The sequence below is a fragment of the Gekko japonicus genome, unplaced genomic scaffold, assembly GCF_001447785.1.
Source record: "Gekko japonicus isolate JY-2015 unplaced genomic scaffold, Gekko_japonicus_V1.1 scaffold587, whole genome shotgun sequence".
Taxonomy (NCBI): Eukaryota; Metazoa; Chordata; class Lepidosauria; order Squamata; family Gekkonidae; genus Gekko; species Gekko japonicus.
The window spans coordinates 467,728-493,489 of NW_015175987.1; the positions used below are offsets into that span (position 1 = coordinate 467,728).

Consider the following 25,762-nt stretch of genomic DNA (forward strand, 5'->3'; position numbering starts at 1 on the left):
TGGGGTCTATGTGTCCCTTTTTAACAATTTAAACCTGAGCAGCTGTGAAGGGCAAGTATCCTAACGTATCTAGGATCTTGCATGAAACCAGATTTTTCAGGATGCTTTAAGCCTTTTTTTGAAAGGCTCCTGAAATTATCTGAAGAGGCTGGGCAGGCTTTAACAGCTAACTGGTTTATGCCAGGCGGCTAACTAGGAGCACTAGCTTCTTAAATTACTGCCCACAGAATGTTCTCCATAATTTCTTCTATGCTTATTTTCCTCCCTATGGCTTTTCTTGTGAACAATCAAATAGTGCATTTTGATTTATGTATAAAATCTGTTATTCTTAATTTACGATAGTTTTATTCTGTTAGTCCTGTGAAGTCCTGATCTTGCTGTGGCATGTTCAAGTTATAATTTCTCTATTCATATTGTGACAGTTCTTAAAAATCACTGGTTCAGCCCCATGTCTGTGGGGCAGGTGGAATACTATGCATTTGAAATATTACAGCTGAATTTGCAGTGGATGGCTATGTACATAGTATTTTGCTGTGTTAAATAATAGTGACCATGGAAGAGGCAGGGCCAATTTTAATGAATTCAAGTTTGAATTAACAGGGTGTGAGTGTGGTGGCAGACATTGCTGGTAAAGCAAGCCTTAACATATTGTACATGATGGCCTGGGAGAAAGGTCTTTATTTAGGCTCTGGATAGTTGTCAGTTAACACTTACTTTTGAGTATACATAAGAACATATGTACTTTTGTAGAAGAGAATATATTACATGGAGATACATAGTTTTCACGATGTAATGAGTGCTGGGTAGGAATTTGCAGAGTATTGCAAAAATGGATACTTGGAAATTAATTATAGCAAAAATGAAGCTATGACCGTTCAAACAGCTGTGTTAAGTTTTAAAAAAAACAATGGATGGGCATCTGCTGGAACCAGTACAGTCCTACATATTTTGGGGATTTGTATTATATTCTTCTGGTACGGTATATATTCAGCATGCACAAGCAAATACCGAACAATCTGCTTGCTCTGTTACTTGATTATGTCAAAGATGGGCATTTTTTCCTGCTCAACTACTTAAGGGGTACCTATCTGTCTTGATGTACGCAACCCAGATATAGAGAAGATACAGGCTTGATTCTTAAGAGCTATTCTGGAGCTCCCAAAATGTATAACAGTGGCAATTATGATCCTGGAGGCAGGATTACATTCATTATCAGCTGCTGCAACTATTGCAGTTGTAACTTTCTGGTACACTATTTGCCATAGAGATCCATGCTCTAGTTTTCCCTCTTTAGTATTGAAAGATGTATTATGAGCAAGTGGAAGACAGCTGTAATTCAAGGAGATAACAATGCTGGATTTTCTACTCTGTACACTCTGGAGCAGGCCCAGGCATTAGTCAAGCATTATATATATGATGGATGTAGATTACCAGAATATGCATGCTTCGGCGTATGTATCTTGTTCACCTTTAATAACTTTAGATCTAAACTTTCCAGTACGTAAGAAATCTGCAAGCTACTTAAACTGTACCAAAATATAGGAGAGCTTTTACATTATCACTTTGTAACGTTTTCCCATCAGCAATCCTTGAAGGTCCTTACAAGCACATCTCTTTAAATCACTGACTTTGTCCTTTTGGTGCAGGGTGATAGGGATTATATCCCATGAGCTGTTGTTTTGTAACTTTTCTAAAGGAGTTATAGATATAATTGCTCCACTCTTGGGTATGGTACCAGGCTGCTCAACCTAACAATTAGTTATACTTTTTCTTGGTGGAAAGAATGTGCATGTCATTGAAAGTGGCTAAGATATTGGATGTTGAAAGATTTCTGTGCATCATTGGGAATTGCTTTTCTGTCTGACCCCTATATGAGTAACCTCTGTAAAGGCATCTCTCTGTAGTATTCCGAGGTGCTGTCTGTTATGCTGCCTCCTTGCCTTCCTTATTTTTGCTGTCACCAAAGCCTTAGAATTCTTAGTGTGACCCAAAGAACAGGATGGCTTAGTAGTATATGGTAGATTGACAGAATGGTCAGAGCATGAGGATAGCTCTGAGGTAAAAGGGGATCCTTTACTCTAAAGTAAACAGCTTTCCCCCCCTTAAACATGACTATTGTTTATAAGGTTTCTGTATGGTTAATAAGCATGATGGTTTCAGATAAGTACAATAGCATAAATGGTTCCTTAAATAGATCTAGCCACACAGTCTTATTTTCTCACTTGCCACTCAGGCCAATGACTTCCCACTTTGCCACACAGGCTAATAACTTCCACATAAAACACAGATTTCTCTCACTTGATACAGCACCTCACTCAAGATCCTTCCTCCCCAAACACAGACACACACAGAGCTCATCACTAACTCTCACACAAAGCCTGTCTCTGAACAAAGGTCAACTCTGCTTCCTAGGATATAGCTACCATCCAGTTATAACACACTTTTAATCACCCATCTATCCCCCCTCTTCCTTAATCTACAGGGCTACATGTTAGATCACAGTGACATACATTTAAAACTCCACATTAAAACACAGAAATAAAACACACACACAAAACACTACAGGAATGATCTCCTGGCACTGACATTTTCAAGTGTATGAAGGGATGCCGTTAGTGAAAAACTACCAGTGTATGATTTGTGGATAAATATGTGAATTCGCCCTCGATTGACTGCCAGTATATTTATATGAACATGTACCAAGGCCTTGCCTCAGTTCATTGTAATACCTATTCCACTTGCGTGGTAATTTGGTTTAAACAGGCTGTGAGAATGAATGAGGGATCAGGGTTTTCCCATCTATTATGTTCTCCCACTGTGATACTCTTCTCTTTGCAGTTTTCTAGATTCGCCTTAGCTGGCTCTGTATAATATACACCTGAGTGGGATGTTGCTGTGGGGAATACAATTGTAACTCTACCAGATAGTTCATCTGTTCTTAATTTAGCAAGGCTACCTCTCCTGTTATGCAAAAGGTGACTAGGGCAAATGCCTGCTAAGAAGCTTAGCAAAAGTCTTAACATCTGAAGAAGGCCATCAGTTTCAAGATAAAATTTTATTTGCTCTATTCTGTGCTGTAGTCCTGCTGACCTTTCATCATTTGTCGCACGAGATGATTGTGCATTTTTTGTATTTGACAAGTCATGTTGATTTAACTTGAACATAAGATGCTACATAAGCAAGTATAGCTTTTCTACAAATAGATGAAATGCATCAGTATACACTTGCCTGAGGAATCAGTATGTCCTTGTGGATAAACCAGTTTTACCTGTGTGGTTATAAAGCACATTGTGTTGCATCTTACAGTGATTTCTGATAATGTTGCTGGTCAAGCAGTTCACCTGTTTAGTTTTCCTGTTTCTTATTTAAGGCTACAGTAGTAGATGTTGTACATGTACCTGGACTGGGATCAAGGTCAAAGAGAGCCAGCATGATGTAGTAGTTTGGGTGTTGTACTAAGATCTGAGAGAACTAAGTTTGAATCCCCAGTCTAACATGGATGGTTGATTGGTGACCTGTCACTCTTGCTCAGCCTGGCTTACCTCACAGGGTTGTAGCTAGGTTAAATAAAGTGGAGGAGGCAGAATGATGTCAGTTGTTTGGGTCTTCTTTGGGGACACAATAAATATGCATAACAAAATTAGGTTTTGTTTAGTAAAGTGCATGTTTTCAAATGAATGCCACAGACCAGTGATATTTATTTGTTATTAAGCCTTTACCCTGACACTAATTTACGCTAGAAGGAAAAGGCCAGATCCTGTCCCAAAGACCTTAAGATCTAAAATGTTGATTGTGACATAGAATGCTAAGTAGGGCTGCTTTGCCTGTTCTCCTGGAAGAAGTTCTTAGTACAGTTGAATTTCTGAGTAGCTACTTAGAAGCTTGAGCTATGCTTTCAAGATACTGCATATATTTGCTCTTTGTGCCTAGTTCAGAGCTCTTGGTACTACATCCTTACGAAGAACAAAACTTTTAATATCTTCCCAAATGTTGGTTGTGGATGGTGCTGATAGTGATACGACAGTAGGAGTAGCTGCAGCAATCATTTTTGAAAATATACTTTTAAACCTCTGAATTGGGGGGTGGGAATGAGCAGTGCTTCCCTACCACCCCTCCAACTTGGGAACACTGCAGAACACAGTGTGAAATACATATGGATCTGATTAGATAATTCCCGAGAGTCCTTACATTTCCGCATCAGTGACTTCACGTGTCCCTAAACCATTATCCATTTAAAACTGCGGCACTCCAATAACTTAATTTTTGAAACAGCAAGTGTTTACTTTGCCCATCACACAACAATGGCTAGAAAAGTGACTGTGTAAGCAGTACAAACTGATTTTGGGCTTTCCCCATATCTTGGCATTATTTTTCGAATTTCGGGGGCTACTCTTATCATCCATACTCAAAATAAAAGCTACCTATGAAATTATTCTGCCATTTATTTAGTAGATGTCTTCTTCCATTACTACTTAATCTCAATTTAGAATCCCAGTTTGTTGAAAAGAAACGAACTCCAGTTTGCCATGGTGCCCAGGATGTCATGGCAAGTCAGAGTTTGATTCAAGGCTTTCCTAAACGAGAAAGCTTTCTGTTGTACTCTGTGTGCAAGTGAGAGGAAGGGTACATGTGAGCATGACAGGTAAGCTGTGTTTGTGTCTACCATGAACAGAGATTTGTTGTGATGTCTAAATTGTCTTCTCTCCTCCTCAACCCTCCATCTGCAGTGTGAGGATAACAAGCTACCTTATAGAATTATTATTTTAAGGGTGGAAACTATTTTTTGGGTGCGAGCACATGCAGAATTAGCCACGCCATAGGCACCGCGAGCAGATGCAGAATTAGCCACGCCATAGGCACAAATGCCAGGAGGATTTTAAGGGCACAATCAGATGCAAACATCTGGGAAGCATCCCACACCTCTCGCCAATCCGTTTTGCTCCGCCACAGAAGTGGAGTAAAAAAACATTAGGGAAAGTCCAGTAGCAAACGGGTTTGCTATGGGCCAGGAACGGACTTTCCCCTGTGTGATCGTGCCAGTGTGCTCACATGGCGTCAGGATAGTCTGATCAGGCCAGCCCGACTCCATGCCATTGTTTCCCCCCCTGTCTCAGTATGTGCATCATCGCACACTGCAGAAGGAGCACTCAGCGCGGAGATGCGAATAATTGATCCCCCATTGAAGCGCAGTGGAAACACGTGGCAACCCTCCCCCCAATTCAACTGCGGTTGCGTCTGATCATGCAGTGGTAGGCTGCCCCTGCAGCTCCCAGGGACTGTATGATCACGCAACTGCGGGTCAAGTTCCTACGGAGTAAATAGCCTTGCTTCCCCCCCATGTTATCTCACGTGTGTGACTGCAATCATAGCATAAAATATTTTGAACACTTTGAAATTGCTGTATGGATGTTACATATCTCTGAAATATTAGCCAAGCAATAGATGGGTGACATGGATATTGCTACTGTTGGAAGTAGAGGTTTATGAGAGTGATATGAAATAGAACATTCAAATAAGAAATCTTAAATGTAGGTTTAGTTTGATAATTACCTTAACTTGTAACAATGGAGTGGGAGGAGCCATGGCTCAGATTCAGATTTATTGATATGGTCAAAGACCAGCATAAATCATATACACACATATACCTAAAAGAATAAACAGATAATAAAAATATAATTTAAATTTGATAAAAGATGTCTCAGATTTAACTAAATATTATATTAAATTTAAGAACCACTGCTTAAAATAACTGTACGGGTTTTGCTAGCACCCGCAAAAAACCTTGTGCAAGAAGCTGTGATTTGTGGATTCATACTAGTAAGGAGCTTCCTAGTAATCTCAGAAACAGGGCAGTCCTGTGGCTTTCTAAGGAAAGGAAGAATGAATTTTGCACAACTTTCTCGGTAGAAACCACACTGATACAAGACATGTTCTATAGATTCTACCATACCAGCTCCGCAGGGGCAAACCCTCTCATGCATGGGGGTCTTTCTATATCTCACCTCGACCACTGCAGAGGGGAGTGCTCTCCAATGAGCTAGGGAGAAAGCCCTGCAATGAGATGGTATCTCCAATGATGATAAATAAGCAGCTGGTGCTACAACGTATCCAGTATTCTCTGGTGCCAAAAAATTTGGAGCTCTTTTAATATCGTTCTGGTGCTCAATGTCAAAACACCCATTGTTTTACCAGAGCTTTCGCCTGGTCCAGTCCCATTACCAGGAGAGCAGACATGCCTACAATTCTCAATGTGTGGTGGACCGCCGTTAGCCAGGGAGATTGAAAACAGTCCCAAAGGATTGATAATCCTTGGGGAAGGTAATTTTTAACTTAAGCCACAATATAATAGAGGCAAGACTTACTCTAGCCTCTATTTTGATCAATCCAGAGTCTAGGTGCAAGCTTGCATTTGAAACACAACTGGGCAATCTAAATATCGCTCTTAAATTAAAAAAAATTTTTTTTGATTGAACTCTTTCTAGCGGGATAAAGGCGGTGGGCCTATTATTGTTCCATACAACAGCTGGGATATAGTCTTAGCCTGAAAGAGCTTAAGTGCCGCAGAAATGTATTGCCCTCATTTTAGGTGGAATTTTTTTTGAATGACCTAAGCTGATTTTTGTCCAGTATTGGCCACAAAATCATGATGCACTTTCCTAGTCCCTGACAGGTGTAACATCACCCTTAAATACCTAAAGCTTTCTATGTGTTCCACCCTGTGGCCATTGATGCTCCAAATCCTGTTTTTTACTCTCCTGCTGGGTTACTTAAGCTGCTTAACATGTCGTTAATATAAAAAAATAAATAACAATGGGGCCAAAGTACATCCTTGTCTCATACCTTTTGATGTTGGTATATAATTAGTAAGTTGCCCATTTCTGTTACATCTAACCTTGATCGATGAGCTAGAATATAAAGCTTGAATTAAATATAAAAGCCTCCGGTCTATAGTTGTAGCTCTTAGTTTTTCCCAGAGTCTTACCCTAGAGATAGAATCGAAAGCAGTTTTTAAATCAATAAAAGCAGCATACAAGGAAACTGGGCTATTGTCTGCATATTTATCTATTAAGTGCTGCATGATCAGGCTATGTCCTACAGTGGTTCTTCCCTCTCTGAACCCTGCTTGTTCTTCAGCTAATAAGTTTTCCTGGACAATCCGATTTTTAAATTTATCTAAAAGATGGCTAGCATATAATTTGCTCAGTGGGTAAAGCATGCAGAAAGTCCAAGATTCAAGCCACAGCATCTCCAGTATAAAGGGTCAGATAGTGGAATAGATGATGACCTTGATAGACCAATGGTTTTACTCAATGTCAGTCAGCTTTATATATGCAAGTAAAAATGTAACTGTAAAGCTGGCACAGTATAGCAAAGTATGAACTTAAAATTGTTTTTAAAAATTGCATTGCTGAGATTCATTTATCTGTTTACTTATTGTATCCCACTGCCTTTCATTGGGCTCAAAGAATCCTAGAACATAAGATACATTCTAATACAGAATGCAGAGACCCAGCATGGTGTAATGGTTAGAATGTTGGACTAGGATCTGGAAGCCCCAGGTTCAAATTCGTGATCTTAGGACAGTCACACACTCTTAGCCTAATCCACTCCATAGAGTTGTTGTGAGGCTGTAATCATGGAGAGGAGAATGATGTAAGCTCTGTTGGGTCCCCATTGGGATTCAAAGTGGGGTATAAATGAATTAAATAATAAAAATTCAATGACTTGGAACCAAATAACTAAATTTGTGTACTTTCCAAGTATATTAAGAGAAAGCAACAATAAGCAAATTGTGATAGTAAAATGTGTAACTGGAACTATAGAAGGCAATAAAATGTGGGTGAAAATAGGCAATATGTAGGGGGATGTAGATGCACTGTGATACTGAAGTTAATAACACATAGTTCACTTCAACCCGATGTGACTACTGTTAAGGAAATACCCATTAAGTGACTGTGACTTCTAAATACTATACTTCTTTTTCAATAATTATATACAGAGGAATGAACAGCTGCAAACTGAAAGGCAATATAACTGTGAGTTTGTATAACTACAGGAATCCCCACATATGGAGCTGTATAGGGGTTACTTGTGAAATTGCGTAAAGCCCATTGTCCTACTTTTGCATGATTCTTAAAATGTGACTCAATTCATATGCACCTTAAAATGACAAAATCTTAGACTAACTACAATGAATATAAATGGTGAGGGACAGAAGAGAGAGATGTATTTTGCTAACATAACAGTGTTCAGATTTAATTTAATTAAGCTGGTCATTTTTTGTGTATAAACAAGCCTATAAAATATTCTAAAATGTGTGTTAGGTAAGTTTATGGGATATCTTCTATGAGTTTATCTTTTTTGCCTTTTCTGCTTTGCAAGTGTGACAGAGTTTACATAAAGATAGTAAGCCAAGATTTCTATAGTTAGACTATATAATGCCTGAACTAAAGGGAAGAAAAATAATTGGGTCAGAGTTTAGCTGATGGAAGAGGTGGGATGGGCAATTTGATTCTCTTCTATCTGCTCACTGTAGCCTCCTGGCCTGTGTGGCTGTTAATGCGATGTTGGGATCCTGTGAATAAACTTTCCTGGGATTAAAAGGTCTGCTGGAAGGAGGGGAATAGAGCAAAGATTCACAACTATCCACCCTCCACTGACAGATTGCGGGATCCAACCCATTATATCAATGGGGGTTTTGGAGTGTTATTACTGAAGACAAACTTTTAATTTGAATTTGACTTGCTGGCTATATTTGTGGTGGAAATTTCTATCTAAGCACTGTGACACCTAAGAAATGTTGCGTACTACCTGTGATAGGAAGTGTGTTATTGAAAAACACAAACAAGCGGCTTCTATGCAAGTCCTTTTTGCTTTTGAATGATTCTATTGTGCATTGGCTCTAACCAGCAGGGATTAATCCCCCCCCCTCCAACCCGGGGATTGCATCACTCTTTATGTTTCATGCTTCAGTGGAATGCTTAGCACATATTGGTGCTATGTGGAAAAGCATGTTGTATTGTTGTAAGCCGCCCTGAGCCGGCTTTGCTGGGAGGGCGGGGTAAAAATCTAATGAAATAAATAAATAGTTGCTAGGAAAGCCAGGACAGTGTATGGAAATTTATGTGGGAAGATCAAGGTGTGAATACTCTATGATGGCCCAAAGTTAACCAATTAGATTATGTCTACCTTACAGATTCAGTTGTCATAAATCTAGTTAGGAATATAATGTAAAAAACTCTGATGCCTTTGGATAGGAAACCAAAGAAATCCTAAATAAATCTCCACATAGTTCAGTTAGGTTGGTATCTTCTTGCTCCTTGGGATAAGCCATGTGTGCAAGGCCCAGTTCTGCTCTTCATTTGAGATAATGGGATTTAACACTGTTAAAATGAAAGAAGCTCCTACTTGAAAGTTGTTCTCAAATAATTGGTCTGAGTACTATAACATTACCTCAGTATTTCAGCAGACAAGACAAAGAAAGTGAAAACGTGCTACTTTCATATGTGAAAACACATTGCCTCACTCTGTTGGTTTGTAGTGGTTGAATAGGTGCAGCTGTATATTGCTGTTTCAGTGAAACTGTATTAATATTTTAATAAATAAAAATAGTTGTCTGTAGGTTGTCTTCCTTCTGTTGTGATTTCTGCTGTTAAACTCAGAGCTGCATTAACCTACAGAAGCTTCCTATGCAAAAGCAGTAGTGACTTGCATTATTCAGAACTGAATTAAATCTTTCATACCGAACAATTTACTTCCATTTTTCCTTCAGTAGTAATTATTTTAAAATTTTTCATCAGATATAACATTCACATGTATTTTTAGCATGTTTTGAGAAAATAGTTTTAACATTTAAACTTTTGCACCTGGATACTGATTTGGAAAAGATGAGGGAGTGGACAGACTTGTTGAAAGGGAAACATTTTCTAATCTCTTTCGTAAACTTTAGTTTTTTAGATGTATAATGCTGCTGGTACTAGATAAATGATTAGTAGAAGTAGTCATGCAGATTTTTAGTGGTTCCTGTCACAGGGGTGTACTGTGATGGCTGTGTCACCCACTTTCGTTCTAGTTGTATGCATATTCCTAAGAGGAGTGGAGTCTTATTTGTGGAGGTATGAATGATAACAGGTCAGTTCCCCCCCAATATATGTGTAAATAGAAATAATGCCCGTTGCGGAAATAAATACAACGGGATCTAGAAAGAGGCTCTGGGAGAGTGCTCTGGCTTTGGGCAAACAGTGTCAGTTTCCTGTGGCGACCTCAGCAGGGTTTAATGACAGAGTCCACTGTTTTCTCCAGAGGGACTGATCTCTGCTACCTGAAGAGCATTTGTATGTTTGAGTTATCTGTAGCCCTCACCTGGAGAGTGGTAACCATTGTTACCCATTCTCCTCTCCCCTATGAGGTATGTTATGCAACTGAAAATCCCAACTGCCTTGCGGGGGGGGAGTTTGAGGTGTGGAATGGACTGAAGTCCAATCAGCTTCCATATGCAAAAGACCAGGTTGTCGCAGCAGTTGTGGTGTGGGCGGGACCCAGGCTTTGCCTTCTGATTGGTGGCGATATATGCTGAGGAGCAGTGCCATCAGCCATACACTAAGGGAGTGCATTTTAGAATTAGAACTTTGGCACCCACTATTCAATTATATATAAGGAGAGATAAGCGTTGTGACTATTTAATTGGCAATTGATCCCTGGAGAGAGAAAGCTTGCGTGCTCTCTCTCTCTGTATGTGTGTGTAGACTAAGACTATAACTGTGTACTAAAATGATGAAAGTGGCCATGATTGCTACAGTTGAGCCTGTGAGTCCCCAGTGGTGTCTGCAGTTCTCACACTGCAAAGGGGGGTTGCGTCTTGAGGCGCTCCCCCATGGTGCATGATATAGCCATCCTTCTAACAGTGACCAATTTCATGTGTGGAGTTGCACGGGGCAAGTGATGCTCTGTATTCCTGGTGCTTGGGAGGGGGCAACAGTGGGAGGGCTTCTAGTGTCCTGGCCCCACTGTTGGACCTCCTGATAATCATTCCACTCTGAGTAGCTGTTATTCTAGAACTGGAATGCTTCTGCTTCTTCCTAGGGGCCATCATTCCACTGGGGGGGTGTCATTCTAGTCCAAGAGCAGAGATTCTATTCCTATTCCACTCTGAGGGCTGTCATTTGAGTCCCAGAGTAGCCTATCTGGGCCCAAAGACCTTAATGGAAAAATCATTCTGCATTTTCTTTGCAACTTTTTATGTGCTGCAATGTATTGTAGTGGAGCCCATGCAAGTCAACACACCAGACCAACTACATCTTAACAAATTTTAAAATAGTAGTGGTACTAAGTACAAACCAACTAAAATCTTAGGTATAGCTGAGCAGAAGTGAAGAAACAAATACCACAGACCATTCAATTAAAATCTAAGAACAAAATCCACAACATACCTTTATTAGGACCAATCCAATGATACACAACTGTGTTCGAGCTTGATCTTCAGTCTGGCTGTTCTGAGAAAATTCCAAGAAAATTGTTTAAAAAGAGCTTTGGGAAGGGAGAATGCCACAGGACATGATATTAGGGCCTGTTAAAGTCTGCAGTGAGTGTCAGGTGCAGAAGCAGATTCAAATGGAGCTGGTTTCAAGTTAGCCCATGCAAGAGGCAATAAAATGGTTACATTTCATAGAATAAACAAAGACCAACAAATATCTCTGATGTCTCTCTAAATGAGCAAAATGTGAAAAGAGAGATCAGAGAAATTTGTTGGACTTTGTCCATTCTAAGGAGTGTAACTACTTTATTGCTTCTTGCCTGGTAGTAAGTAAAGCAAATTTTGACAAACTTAAAGTTATGCTGGCCTTATTTCAGTTTTTCTGATGGGAACCCCCCCTATGAAATATTTTCTTTTAGGATAAGTGAAATGCTTTAAAGACTAGGTGGGCATGCTGTAGATATATATATATATAACTCTTTAATCCAAAATGCATTTCTGCACCTAGAAGTGCACCTAACCTTAGACATTATTGCTTATGTTAAAAATGATTTTTTTGTCCATTGATACTTTCTCTAAACCTACCAATGTACATATGATTTGCATTATTAGTCATCCTTGGTATATTTTATAAAAATACAATTTAAGTTAAATGAACTATAGTTTGATGTTAAGTGGTTCAGTAAGGAGTGGCAAAGTACAGTATGGATTTTAAGACATTAAAAAGTCTGTGTTTTAACAACAGCATCTGAGAAAGTTCAGAATTGAATGGGTAGCCTCTGAAATAGCAAAGCAAATTTTGTGCAAACTCTGCAGTTTAGGCTTTATATACTTCGTTTGTGCCATGATGAAGAACACAGTAAAAAATTCCCTTCATATACCTATTTTCTTGTTTTAGTTTAAGGACAACCTAAGCATATCAGAAGTATTGTACATTCAAACAAAATGGACGCTGGAAATTGGATAGCATTAATTTATTTCCCTTGTTGATACTCTACATATTGTCCACATCTGGTGTGATATTTTCATAATTAAGTTGGCAACTGTGTATGCTTAACATAGTTTTGCATCTAATAACACCAGCGTGGTTTATAGTGTTGGCTTGGATCTGGTAATCTGCAGACAAACATAAATGGATTTAGCACAGTTCCTGTTGTGCAAGATCTTATGCAATGTCTAGTTCTTTCCTCCCTGTGTATTATAGTTCTCAGAAACTGGTTGCACAGTGTCTTGCACAAGTGGAGATACAATATGTTTTACTTAATACAGATATCTATTATGGCCTCTTTAAAAATTTCTGCTTGTGCAAGTAGAAACTTTATGCGCATTGCAACCCTTTTTGTGGACTACTGTTTTGAAATATATTAATATAAATGAGATGATTCAGATTTTCAGTGCCCAGGATAGGGTTGCCAGGTCTGAGTTGGAAAATACTTGGAGACTTTGGGGGTGGATCCAGGAGAGGGCAGGGTTTCGGGAGGGGAGGGACCTCAGCATGGTACAATGCCATAGAGTCCACCCTTCAAGGCAGCAATTTTCTCCAGGTGAGCTAATCTCTGTCAGCTGGAGATCAATTGTAAAAGTGGGAGATCTCCATGCCCCACCTGGAGGCTGGCAACCCTAGCCCAGGAGCAGACTTTGCAATATGAAGCTGAATATTTAATATTCTCAGAATTATACTTCTTTCCATAGAGCAGTGGCATAGATACAGTACTACTGAGTTTCATCCTATATATATAACTCCCTTACGTATTGGCCATTTCCAGCTCTTCCATTGGCTGTGCTGTGCACTCCATCAGCCATTGGCGAATCAACCGCCACTCGAGTACTTGTGTGCCATTGGCTGGGTGCTGGGTCCGCTCCTCTCCCCTGCCCACTGCTAGCCTGAACACTCTTCTCTCACAGAATAAACTGCCAAATGGCTATCTCTCCTGATAAAGACACTTCTGCTTAGTCCTCTGGGACTAACTTTTCCTTCAGTAGCTGTTGCTAGGCAACCATGCTTGGTTCTGTCAGTAAAAAGGCAAATGCAGGAGGTGCTCTCCAGGCCTTTGTGGCGAACTCATTGGGGCCAGTCCTGACTAGGGTTGCCAGGTCCAGGTTGGGAAATTCCTTGATATTCTGTGGGGGAGTCTATGGAAGCCAAAATTTGGGGAGGGGAGAGGCCTCAGCTTAATAGAATGCCATAGAGCCCACCCTCCAAAGTCATTTTCTCCAGGGGGGGAGAGATCTGTTGTCTGGAGTTCAGTTGTGATACTTGGCAATATTCAGGCTCCCCCTGGAGGTTGGCTACCCTAGGTGTAGCAGTTAGTGCTTCAGAGCAGGGTCTGCCAGACCAGTCACAGACTTTCAGCCTAACCTACCTCACGGGGTTGTTGTGCAGATCAAAAGGAGGAGAGGAGAATGATGTAAGCTGCTTTTCCTCCTGGGGAACCATTGCTGCCAATCTCCAGGTGAAGGCTGGAGATAACTCAGAATTAAAGCTGCTCTCCAGATGGCAGAGATCAGTTCCCCTGGAAAAAAACAGCTGCACTGCAGGGTGGGCTCTGTGTCATTATACCCTGCTGAGGTAGCTTTTCTCCTGCTTGGGTCCCCACTGTGGAGAAAGACTGTAGTTTTCCTAGGTAGAGGCCACAGGGAGGGGGGGAAAGTTGGAAACCTGAAGTCTTAGAGGAGCAGGTAATGGTACATTAATGGTTGGCTAGGAAGGAAATAGGGTTGCTTCCTCCAGGTTGGGAAATTCCTGGAGATTTGAGGGGTGTAGTTACAGTGGGTATCATGTATTTGCAGGAACTAGTTGTCTTTGTGTGTTATTTTAGCTGTAAATTTGAGCTTTACATTGAAGAGCATAGTGTTCTGTTTTACAGGTTCAGTATTGTTGCTTGATATGACAAGCAAGTTAATGAATTATTAAGAATTGCAGTCATGCTTCCTGAAAATGTCTTATGCTGCTTGTACGAATTTTTGGATGCTTGTGAATATGGATACAGGAAATGACACTATGACTGGCATCCCATCAGGAATCTTGGAATTGGTTTAAAGACTTTGTTCCATAGGACAAAACCAAAAAGGAAAGCCACTGAACTGATTCCACAGATCTGAAGGCATAAAGAAACATGTTTTCTGAAGAGAGGGTGACAATTTCTGTTGATCCCCCCCTCCCCACTGCAGCCCACTAAAATGCTAGTCCTGGGATCAGCAGACACTCAGGAGCAGTATAGGAGGAAAATGGGAGAGAAGAATTGGTGGAACTGTTATTGCTTCATAAGAAAACAAGTGTGCTGTTAAGTCTTTGTAACTGTGTGGCTGGGGTACAGGCCACTGTGCATCTGTAAAACTTTAATTACCAACAAGACAGTTTTAGATGCAGGAATTGCCCAGAGAGATTGTGCATCTATGATTGGGCTAGGTATTCCAAAATGGCTGAATGTACTGGCTTTCTGTGGGTTAAAGGAGATTGTGGCATGTAATGACGAGAGGAATTTGAGATACATAAATACAGTTACCTTTTGGACATTAAAATAACACAAGTGCGATGGTAGTGTTTTTCATGTGATTATTCTTTATGCATCAATGTATCTAATTCTCAGCATATTCTGATTTGGCTTGGCCAAGTCGAAAAAAACACGTATAATGCCTATACGGCATTATTCAGGCTCCCTGAATCTGATTCAGCTTCCCGAAAAAGTACTGCCCTATAGAGGAGGGAGAGCAGGTCAGTTTCACTTCCCTCCACTTGAATGTTCCCCATAGGGTATAACTGAGCCAAATAAATTCGGCAATACTGAAAATTCCCAAACCCCACTATTATACTGATACTGGGATTCGGGAATATCGCCAAATACCAATATTTTTCGGGTTTGGTATATCTGAACCCGAAAAATACCAACTTTTTTTTTAGGTGCACAGTCCTAATCCTGATCTCTGGATACGTTTATATCCAGAGACGGGAGCCATGAACAAGCAAGACAGATCTTTTTGCAAATATGAGAAAAGCCCTGAGTTTTCAGAAAAATATGAAATCTAAAATCCAGAAAGGGGGTTAGTGCTCCCCAAAATAATAGAAACACCATCTCTCCTTTAAAAAATGGAAGTCTCTGAGAGCTCAGTGGCCCTTGTGGAGGTTGCTAGGCAACTGCAACAATATTCCCATTCTTCAAACCTTGTTTTCTGTCAGTAAAAAACCGGGGGCATGGCCCTTTCCAGGGTTATTTTGGCTTTCTGGTTCATCCCTGATCCTCTTGCCTTGAAAGGAGGACTCTTTGGGGCAAGTCCCGGCAGCAACTACTGGCCAACTTTCTGCCATGCAACTTGTGCAACTCACCCAGGTGCCAGTGGCTACTGGAAAACTTGTCTGGGTCAAGCAGTCTCTGCACAATTTGTGCAATTTGGTCAGACCCAGCACTGCCCTCTACACAACTCACTTGAGCAACTTGCTGCCACAAGACATTTGCAACTTGGCCAAACTTTTTCTAGAGACAGGTTGGCAGGGGAAGGGAAGGCTGAGAGTCAGTGTGGTGTAGTGGTCAGAACAGAATACCAGACTAGGGTCTGGGAAACCCAGGGTCAAACCCCACTACCGTGGAAGGCTGTCGGGTGATGTTGGACCAGTTACTCTCAGTCTAATCTACCCCACAATGTTATTGTGATGAAATTGTAAGAAAGGAGTAAGATGGTGTCTGCATTTTGGAGAAAAATGGGGTATAAATTACATAAAAATAAAACTGAAGACTGGGGAGCACAGATAAAAGAAAAGTTGGTTAGGAAGTAGAGAAGGAAGCAGAGAAAGGAGATGGGGGCTGCTAGGAGAAGAGAAGGATGTGGAGAAGGGGATCTGAGGGAAATGAAGTGACTCCTTCAAGTCCTTGTGGTTTCTGTGCTTGGAATTTCTGTTTTGAAAACTTTTGATCAATATGTACAATAATACAGTTTGTTGTCTTCTCCATTCAAAAGGCAATTATACGATCTTTCACACAAGTCCCACTGAAGTCAGTGAGCAAGATTACTTGCTTTCTCACAATGTTGTGGTGGGAGTTTAGAATGCCAGTTTACACTTCAAATATTTGCCTATAAGTCTTGCAAATATTTGGGTCCGATTGTTGAAGTCAGCAGGCTGATATTTTGTCACTTAGTACATAACTTGACTTTTTTCCTTGTAAGAGAAATGTAGCACAGATACTTCAGCAGATGGAATTGAAAGGGTAAATATATCAGGTAGTTTTACCATATCAAAGGTGGTCACAAGCATGTAACAGAAGTCATACAGAGATGGAAAGACTGTTACCATAAAATCACACAATAGGAAAACTGTAGAGTGCACAAGAGTTTAATTTATCCAAATAAATAAATGATTAGAAACAGCACTGATTCATGGCTGTGATACTTCTCTAAGACTGCAATCTTATGCTTACTGGGGAATAAGCCTCATGGAGGATAATGGGTCTTATTTCTAGCAGATTGTGGACAGGATTGCACTTGTAAGTCTCCTTCATTTGAAAGTATAAGCTCACACAGTTAGTGTTTTACGTTTCAACCTCTTTTTAACAATGGCACCTTCTGCCAGACACCCATTATGAAAAACTTCTCCCATTTATCTCTTAAACTTTTTACACAAACATTTTCTTATATCTCCATGAGTTTATGGAGCAGCATGACAAACCAGCATTTTAACCCCATTATATCAGTCAGCAATGTGTGAAATTTAGAACATGTGTAGGTCTGATCACCCCTTTTTAATGAGGGATGTCTTTAGGAATGTAAGAGAGTAAGAACAGTACTACTAGATGGGTCCATCTAGATTTGGTTTTCAATTTCCCAATAATGCCCAGATGTTTGGGGGGAATCCAGAAGCAGAGTATCAAGGCCTTCCCTGCTGTTGTGTTCAGCAGTTGCACTCAGAGATCTGCTGCCAAGCATGGATATTTAACTTTAATGTCTTCCATAATTTATTTAGTGTACTTTTATCCTGCCCCTCTTCAATGGTCTCTTCAGGTTTTTTCCTCACAATAACCCTGTGAGGTAGGTTTATCTGACATTGAGTCACTGGCCCAAGACCACCCAGTAAGGGTTTCATGGAGAGCCAGGACTTGAAACTAGGTCTCCCAGCTTGTGATCCTGTCACAACATCAGGGTGCCCCCATGATCTCTACTTGCCAAGGTGATAGGAAATAAAAAGAATTAATTATGCCAAACTGGAAAAAATATCCATTTGGTAGCATAAATTTGTGGTACTGGAATAAAAGGACCCTGGGTTCTGGACAAGTAACTTACTCCAATAATTAAAACAGAATTTAGAAATTTATTTATAAAAGGTAAACATACATAAAAATATACACGTAGGGGAAAGGGGCATACAGTGAGACAAAGACAATAAACCTAACTAGTCTCTAGACACTGACCCTGAGCAGCTTACAGCTCCAAAGCAGATGTCTTGAGTAGCAGCAATGATACAAGAGTGGAAGTCCTGAAGAGTGTGAAGATCCTCCTTCCAGTTTCACATGCTCTTCCTGATGTGCTGTTTTCTTCAATATGGCATCACGTGTTATTCTTCTGTGTTGTTCTGGCTTCCTCACTCTTGCCCTGTATGCTAGCCCTTCTGTCACTTTGCTAATTGAGTGACCAATCAGAATGATCAATCAATTGATCTAACTGATCTGAACTGAATCTAGCTCAGCTGTCAAACTGACATTTGAGCTATAGATGGCTGTCAACCAATTACCTCGACAGTTCCCAGCTGCCATCCTGAAAGGCAACTACATACAGGTGCTTGTTAGATAAAGCACTACATGACTTAGATAACAATCCAGAAAGTACTTACAGAATGACAATTCAAAATAAATGCAAACACTTACATACTGGGGAACTCTCATGACAGATCCAGCACTCTAAACCAGAGGTGTTGAACTCATTTGTTATGAGGGCCAGATCTGACATAAATGTCACTTTGTTGAGCTGGGCCATGTGTGCCATAAAACGTATTGCCAGTTACTGGAGATATAAACTGTATAAAGGACAGCAGCTGGTAAGGTCTGAGTTGGTGTGTCCTCACTGCAAGGCCTCTTGGCCTGGGAGGGGGGTGCAAAAAAAAAAAACCATATGGGTGGACTGGAGACCCAGCAGTGCAGCACTGAGCAGATGCCCCCACACTGCTTGACTGCTGTAGATGAGGTTGTTCTGCCATGCTGAAGCCACAATTGGAGTGGCTCTACCCACTCCCCCCAAGCCAGTCTCCTGTTCCCTCCGTTGCTCTAGTTGCTTGCAGGCCACATAAAAGCCCTGTGCGGGCCTGTTCCGGCCCCTAGGCCTTATGTTTGACACCCCTGCTCTAAACACAATGCCATACTTGTTCAGAAGCAGGACCTTTATTCCAAAGCCTCAGAACAATCATAATAATCTCCAAGACAGGATACATAGCTGTTTCTTCATATATTTGTTCCAGCAGGGAAGAAAGATTTATTTCCTCTAAAAGGCATTTGACTACTGTGGTGGTTATGTGGTGGGAGATGCTTATTTGTCACACTAAGATTCTTCCCTGAGCCAACCCCAAGCCCTAATAAAAGCCTGGCTAAGCTGACACTCCTTTCCAGAGCCACAAAATCCCTGTCCGAAGGGGGGGGGGAAGTTTTTTCCACACCACTCAAGCACACAGGCTGGCTCACCACCTCCCTTCCAGTGGAGTTCCATGGGCTAACATTGGCTGCCAATCACTTGGATTTGCATGAGACCTAAATCACAAGGATTGGTTCAGAACCCTGGAGGAGAGGCTGGCCTTTTAAGGATGATTGACACAGCTATTGATCTTAGAAACAGTGGGCTTTCACTGTTAAACATGTTAACACAAACTACAGATTTGTGTTAATTCAGCAGTCATTTTATTAAAGTTGCTCTTTCAGTTTCATGTAAACTGATTCCAGCTGTGGAGATTTTCATAAGTATAAGCAATGGTGCACAAGCATCTTAAATACTACACAGAAGGGGTGTGCACTTCAAAAAATTTTGTTTTCATGTAGTTTAAGGATTTTAGAAAGGGCATGATTTTTCAGGAGTGTCAATACTGTTGTGGAAATATGCTGGGACCATTCTTCAGGTTCAGGAGTATCAGCACTTTAAAATCATGCACTTAAAAACAAACACTGTAAATTTTGGTGCACAGAATTGCCCCTTTCTCAAGGCACCAGGAGTGGTATGGGAGGAGGGAGAGATGGAGCATGTGCACCTCTGCTGGTTGTGGTACTGATGCTGACGTCGACCTGTAAACTTTAGATTCCTAGGTGGTAGATTTGACCTCTGAGTCTGAATGTCAATTCTGCCACTCTTTGGAATCAACAAATGGTAGACTTGGAGGCTAGATCTACCACCCATTAACAGTAGATGTTTGAAGTGATGTGGCACAAAAGCTTGTTTTTAATACTGTGATGTGGTTTTAATTGTAAGCTGTCTCAAGCAGAACTCTGAAGAGGCAGCCTAGAAATATAAATAAAAGCCATGGCGGTGGCAGCTAGCCTAGCTGTCTCCCTCAAAGGCAGAAGGAGCTGGGAGGGAGGGAGTGTGTACGCCGTAGCTCGGCTGTGGCATCAGTGTCACTGTGGCTCTTTAAGCATCCCTTTAGACTTCCACTGTTGTCATTGGGTAATAGATTGTCTATCCCTGTTGAGTTCAATGCTCCGTAGGCCTGGTGTCCACACTCAGCCTGGTCTGCTGCCCAGGAACTCTTCAAATGGTGTTTTAAGGGCTACAGCAGCATCAGTGTCATGTTCTCTCTTCCTCCCTCTTCCCAGAGTGCTCTGCCCTTTGCTGTATTCCCTAAACCCATACAGTCTTCCTCTTCGGGAGAGAAAAAAAAATAGTTTCCCCCTAATTTTGAGAACGCTTTTTGTTTGGGGTATATTTTCAGGCTATTTTGGTTTTCAGTTTGTGAATATCCAAATGTACACTCTTACTACATAACACATTTGCTATGAAAACTGAGATTTCTGCTTTTTGGTTAGTGCACGGCTGGGTGTGCCTTCGAGAGGTGTTTAAGTATCCACAGATGAGACCATGTTATAAACTAGTTATATTGAGGCAGAACTTTCTTTGTTTCCAATGGCAACTCTTATTCCTTAATGAAATTAATGATAGTTTTGGTCGACCAGGAGTTGAATGCTACTGCCAGCATGACAGTGGAGCAGCTGTTATCCAACTTCAGTTCCTGATAAACGAGGTTAGTGAGCTCGTTGCACACAGTGCTGTTTTGTCCAAATTTGTCAACTTTGCATTTTGAGTTAATGTATTTAAAACTTAGGAAGACAACTTATTTAGTGCAATTGGCTACACTTGAAATGTGTATTAAGCTTAGTGGCCCAAGTACTTTGCAAAATACTGACATTTGGGGAGGGGGGTGTCTCCAGATAGAAAACATTGGTAACCAATTGAGTTGTAGGGTACTTTTTTTTTTATAAATTATGGACCTATTGTGCTATGTCCTAGTATTGGTATGTGGATTGTCAATAGGATCTAGTTGTCATGACAGAAAAGGATAATTGATATATTATCGTTATTTCTAGTTTAATAACAATAAAATATTGCTTGTTTGAGAGATAAAACTGAGTCAATATTAAATTCTCTTGCATACCTTTCTGTTCTTGTAAGGGAGCCCTTGTGAGTGCCTTGGCTGATGATACCGTACACTTATGGAACTTGCGTCAGAAGAGGCCTGCTATACTGCATTCCCTAAAATTCAACAGAGAACGGTAAGAATTGGAGATTCATTGTTTCATCTTAAACAGTGTTATTTATTTATTTAATACCCTACCCCAAAAATGGGCTCAGGGCAGCTTACAACATAAGGTGTTGCACAAGAAGTGCTTGTTCTGATGAAGAGGTATAAAACAAACTTTCCATGAGCAGAAAATACTTTGATCACGTACCTTCCTAGCTGCTACTTATAGTTGTGCACTGCACACATTGTGTGCAGACACAGAAAAATGTAGAATGTGGTGTAAAGACTAGATAATCACTAGAAGAGAACTGGTGACTTCTTAGTCAAATGCAGCCTGCGGCTGAGTATTGGTGCCCATCAGGGTTCACTAACTTTTTTGTCCATTTCCACTTGTTTGCTGCAAAAACAGAGAAGTCAAATGCCTTACTGGCTGAAATATATGGCTGGTCAGTTGAATGTAGCTTCTTGGAAAGTCACAAGTTGTGCAGGCCAGTTTCTAGCTCTTTAGATTCTAAGTAGAATGTTTTATGTTATGCTGAATCCTGTTAAATCAGATTTCACAATCATATCTAGGTTATCTCCTTTACTGCCTCCTGTTCTTGGAAGGGGCCATGGTTCAGTGGTAGAGCATCTGCTAGGAATGCAGAATGTCCTAGGTTAAAACCCCTGCATCTCCAGCTAAGAGGATCAGTTACAGGTGATGTGGAAGACCTTTACCTGAGACCCGTGAGAGCCACTACCAGTCTGAGTAGGCAATACTGACTTTGATGGACTGATTGTCTGATTCAGTCTAAGGCAGTTTCGTGTGTTCTCCAGTCTGTTCATTGGAGCTAAACCTGATTTATGGGACTTAAGATAAGGTGTCTGATTAAGTATACCGGAGACATTAGGAAGGTGGAATTTTAAACGGTGTATCATCATAGGTGGGCTAACATTTGATTTACTTGTGGTACATGGACTTTTTTCATAAAAAGTTTTCTCCAGGATGCAGTTGATTTATGTTTAGATTGAAATAAGAATTTTGTTGACAACCTAACAATAGAAGATTCTTCAAGCAGTTTGCTATAGTTTGAGATTAAGATGATTTGGCCATGATTGAAACTAGTATCTGGAATATCTAGTGCTGAAATTGTTTTGTTAAACCTATGTATTATGTGGCAAATTTACAATTAATAATGTGAGAACACACAGTATGATTGGGTACAATAAGCAACTTCAGCAACACAGAGGTCTAGTAAAATGAACTGTTAAAAATCTAAGAATGTCATCCTTGTCAAACAGAACATGGAGCTTTATTACTAGATTAGAACAGTGTGATAATCCCTTTATTCTGAGTGTTCAAATGTTTATTTTGAGTGTTCAAATAGATAGTATATATACGGTAGCTTCATTTTTTTTTTTTTGCTGAAGCTTGAAAATATTTTTAAACTTGTTGCCTCTGAATTTTTCACTGTCCGTCATGAATTCACAAAATTCAGTAACTTTTAATATTCTACTGCGTGGCTGCCAATAGGAGATAAGATATATTGCGATTTCATGTGATGTTTGTGTTGGGTCTGGTAGGTGTGAGGAGGTGCCCAGAGGGGACTGTTGTTTTGGGGATCCATGGTGATTCCTAGCCCTGATCTTTCGTAAAGGAAAGTGGAGACACTGGTATGAAAAAGTAGTGAAAGAAAAATTATGATGACCTAGTTTGTAGTATCTGGCATTAACATGCAAAGTGTTCATAAAGGCACATGATCATGCATTCTCTTCACTTTGCAGTAGGTGTTTCCATAAGTTACTGGAATAATGACTTAATGTTAAATTTAAGACATGAAGTACAGGATCTTTTCTATATGCAAGCTTGTTAAAGAAAAAAATTGAGACTAAATATGTTCAAACTTGTTCTTTCCACGAAATATCAAGTTTTGAGTTAATGAAGCTCTCGTGTGCCTTGTGTTTAAGCAGGTGAGCTGAGTTCAGACTAAATGATGGTTTTCACTAATAGCTGGAACTTCCACAGGTCATGCAAACTGCATTCTAGTTGCTTTTGTGTATTTCATTTACCATCTGCTCAGCATTCCTGTTTCTTCCAAAAATGAAGCAGTGTCTGTAGTTATGGTTTGTCAATTCAGACATCATGCCAAACCACAGTTATGGTTAAGAAATTTGGTAAGATGTTTGCTTTATTGAAATATGTTTCTTGTTTAATGTGACTGCATTAGTTAATAACTTAGTTTCAGATATTCACTAAACTGTTGCGTAAGATGCAGTTTTACACACATTTACTTCCAAAACTGCTTCAAAGGCCTTGTTGATAGAAGAGGGGTGATTTTGTCTGATTTCCTCTTTCTCACTGTAGACCTAGGATCTTAATGGCTTCATGTACTCATGAGTCCTATGTTCAGCTATTTATGGTCAGAAGGAGCTTCTGGGGTGTGTGTGGAAATGCAGGGAAGATCTGCATTGAGTAAGCTGATGGGATTCACCATGTTGCAATGCAAGCTTGACTATCTAAAAGGTAGTCTGTATTACCTTCATCTGGTTTAAGTCTGAAGGACATGACCATTTCAAATTGTAACTGGCAACAAAATAAAACAGGCTCAAGGGTTTTAGTCCAAACAGAAAATCCAGAGGTAATATCAACCAGTTGGCCAGGAGTGTAAAGAGCCCGAGCAGCCTTCACAACAGTTCTGATGTTATAGTTCTGTTGATACTACGTTATATGAACTGGCTTGTCTCACAGAGACGAAAAATGTAAAAGTACTCGCCTGTCAGGTAGATGTGTTCCTGGCCTCTGTGTAAAGCTTCAGAAGAAAGTTGTTCAGGGTGGTGAGAACCAGGGAGGGCTGTGAAGTGCTCCAGAGAGAGCTGGGCGAGTGGGCATCAATGAGGCAAAGGATGTTCAACACGGGCAAGTGCAAAGTAATGCACATTGGAGCCAAAAATCCTAACTATAAATACATGTTGATGGGGTCTGAACTGGTGGTAACTGACCAGGGGAGAGATCTTGGGAGTCCTGATAGATAACTCACTGAAGATGTCGACTCAGTATGCAACTGCAATAAAAAAAGGCAAATGCTATGCTGGAGATTATTGGGAAGGGGATTGAAAATAAATCAGCCAGTATCATAATGCCCCTGTATAAATCTATGGCATGGCCTCATTTGGAATACTGTGTGTCAGGGGTCATTTCGTAGAAAAAGCGGTGCAGGAGCTCATTAGCATAACACATTAGCATAACTTGTTTGCATATGCCACACCCCCTGACATCACCGGAAGCTACTTTACAACAAGTATGAAAATACAGATCAAGTTAGTATTGCTATTTATTTTTGTGATAGTTGCTATCCAAAGCTTCCTGAGTTCAGCTTTTTAAAGTCCAGTTTCCTTAGAAGGGCAAATTAGCAAAAACCTTTGCTATATATGAGTGGGGTTGGTTTGTTTTGTAAAAGGAAGTTATGTTCTTAACACACCAATGTACCTGTATAGTTACATGAAAAATAAATTATTGCAAAGAACCTGTTCAAATTAATGGTCTACTTGTATGAACAGTGTGACATTAGAGAATGGGACTTTTGCAAGATCGCAGCTTTTTTTATATGCTCAGCAAAAACTTTTAATAATGGAAGAAAAGCCACAATCTCATGCAAGTTTCTCTTTCAGTCACTTGCAAACACTCCAGCAAGTGGTACACATTCTGCATGTTCCATGTTTCACAGGGCTAGCAGATCTACTATCTGGAAAAGACATCCTCCCTTCTCAAGAAAATTATGAATAACTTGACCCCTTGAGAGAGAGGCTTGCCTAAAACAGACTTACACACATGACACATATAATAACATTAAATACCAAGTTGCCTTCTTCAAGTGAATACAAGCTAAGCTTTGCCTGTTGCTGTGAGCAAGACAATTTCCCAAGGCTTTGTTTCACAACTTTTTCACAACTGCATAAATTAGTTTGCTCTGGAGCCATCCTTCCTGAGCTAAGACAAAAATGTGTGAGCCAGAGGCTAAAAACTGTGAGCTAGCTCACACTCTCAGCTTAAAGGGAACACTGGTGACATGATAGAAATTTACAAAATTATGCATGGGATAGAGAAGGTAAAGAAAGAGGTACTTTTCTCCCTTTCTCAGAATACAAGAACTCATGGGCACTCAATGAAATTAATGAGCAGTAGGCTTAGAGCAGATAAAAGGAAGTACCTCTTCACCCTAAGAGAAATTAACTTGTGGAATTCACTGCCACAGGAAGTGGTAGCAGCTACAAGCATAGACATCTTCAAAATGGGATTGGATAAATTTATGAAACAGAGGTCCATAAATGGCTATTAGCCGCAAGATATAGATGGAACACTATGTCGGCTTCCGGTCTGGCTCCCGCGAATGGCGGACGCATCCTCGGGTCGCTCCCAAGTTCATCTCACCCGCCCGCGGTGGAGGAGGGAATCCGCGCGAGCGGAGACCCGAACGAGCCCCTCAGGAATGGAGGAGCTTGGATCCGGGGCGCTTTAGGGCGCACTGGGGGGGGAGTCTCTCTTTCGGCCGAGAGGTCGGAGACTGAGGCTCCCGCCATGCCCTGCCCCAATGGACCTTGCTGCGTGAGCG

At 40.6% G+C, this 25,762-nt stretch overlaps 1 protein-coding gene across 2 annotated transcripts in view; it reads left to right on the forward strand.

Moving 5' to 3' along the window:
- Positions 1-25,762, forward strand: part of STXBP5 (syntaxin binding protein 5) — a 207,527-nt gene that overhangs the window by 23,706 nt on the left and 158,059 nt on the right. For both annotated transcript variants that reach the window (XM_015426314.1, XM_015426315.1), the window contains exons 3-4: positions 20,594-20,675; positions 21,104-21,204. In XM_015426314.1, coding sequence (XP_015281800.1) covers positions 20,594-20,675; positions 21,104-21,204 — 183 coding nt within the window. The remainder of the gene's footprint in view (positions 1-20,593; positions 20,676-21,103; positions 21,205-25,762) is intronic.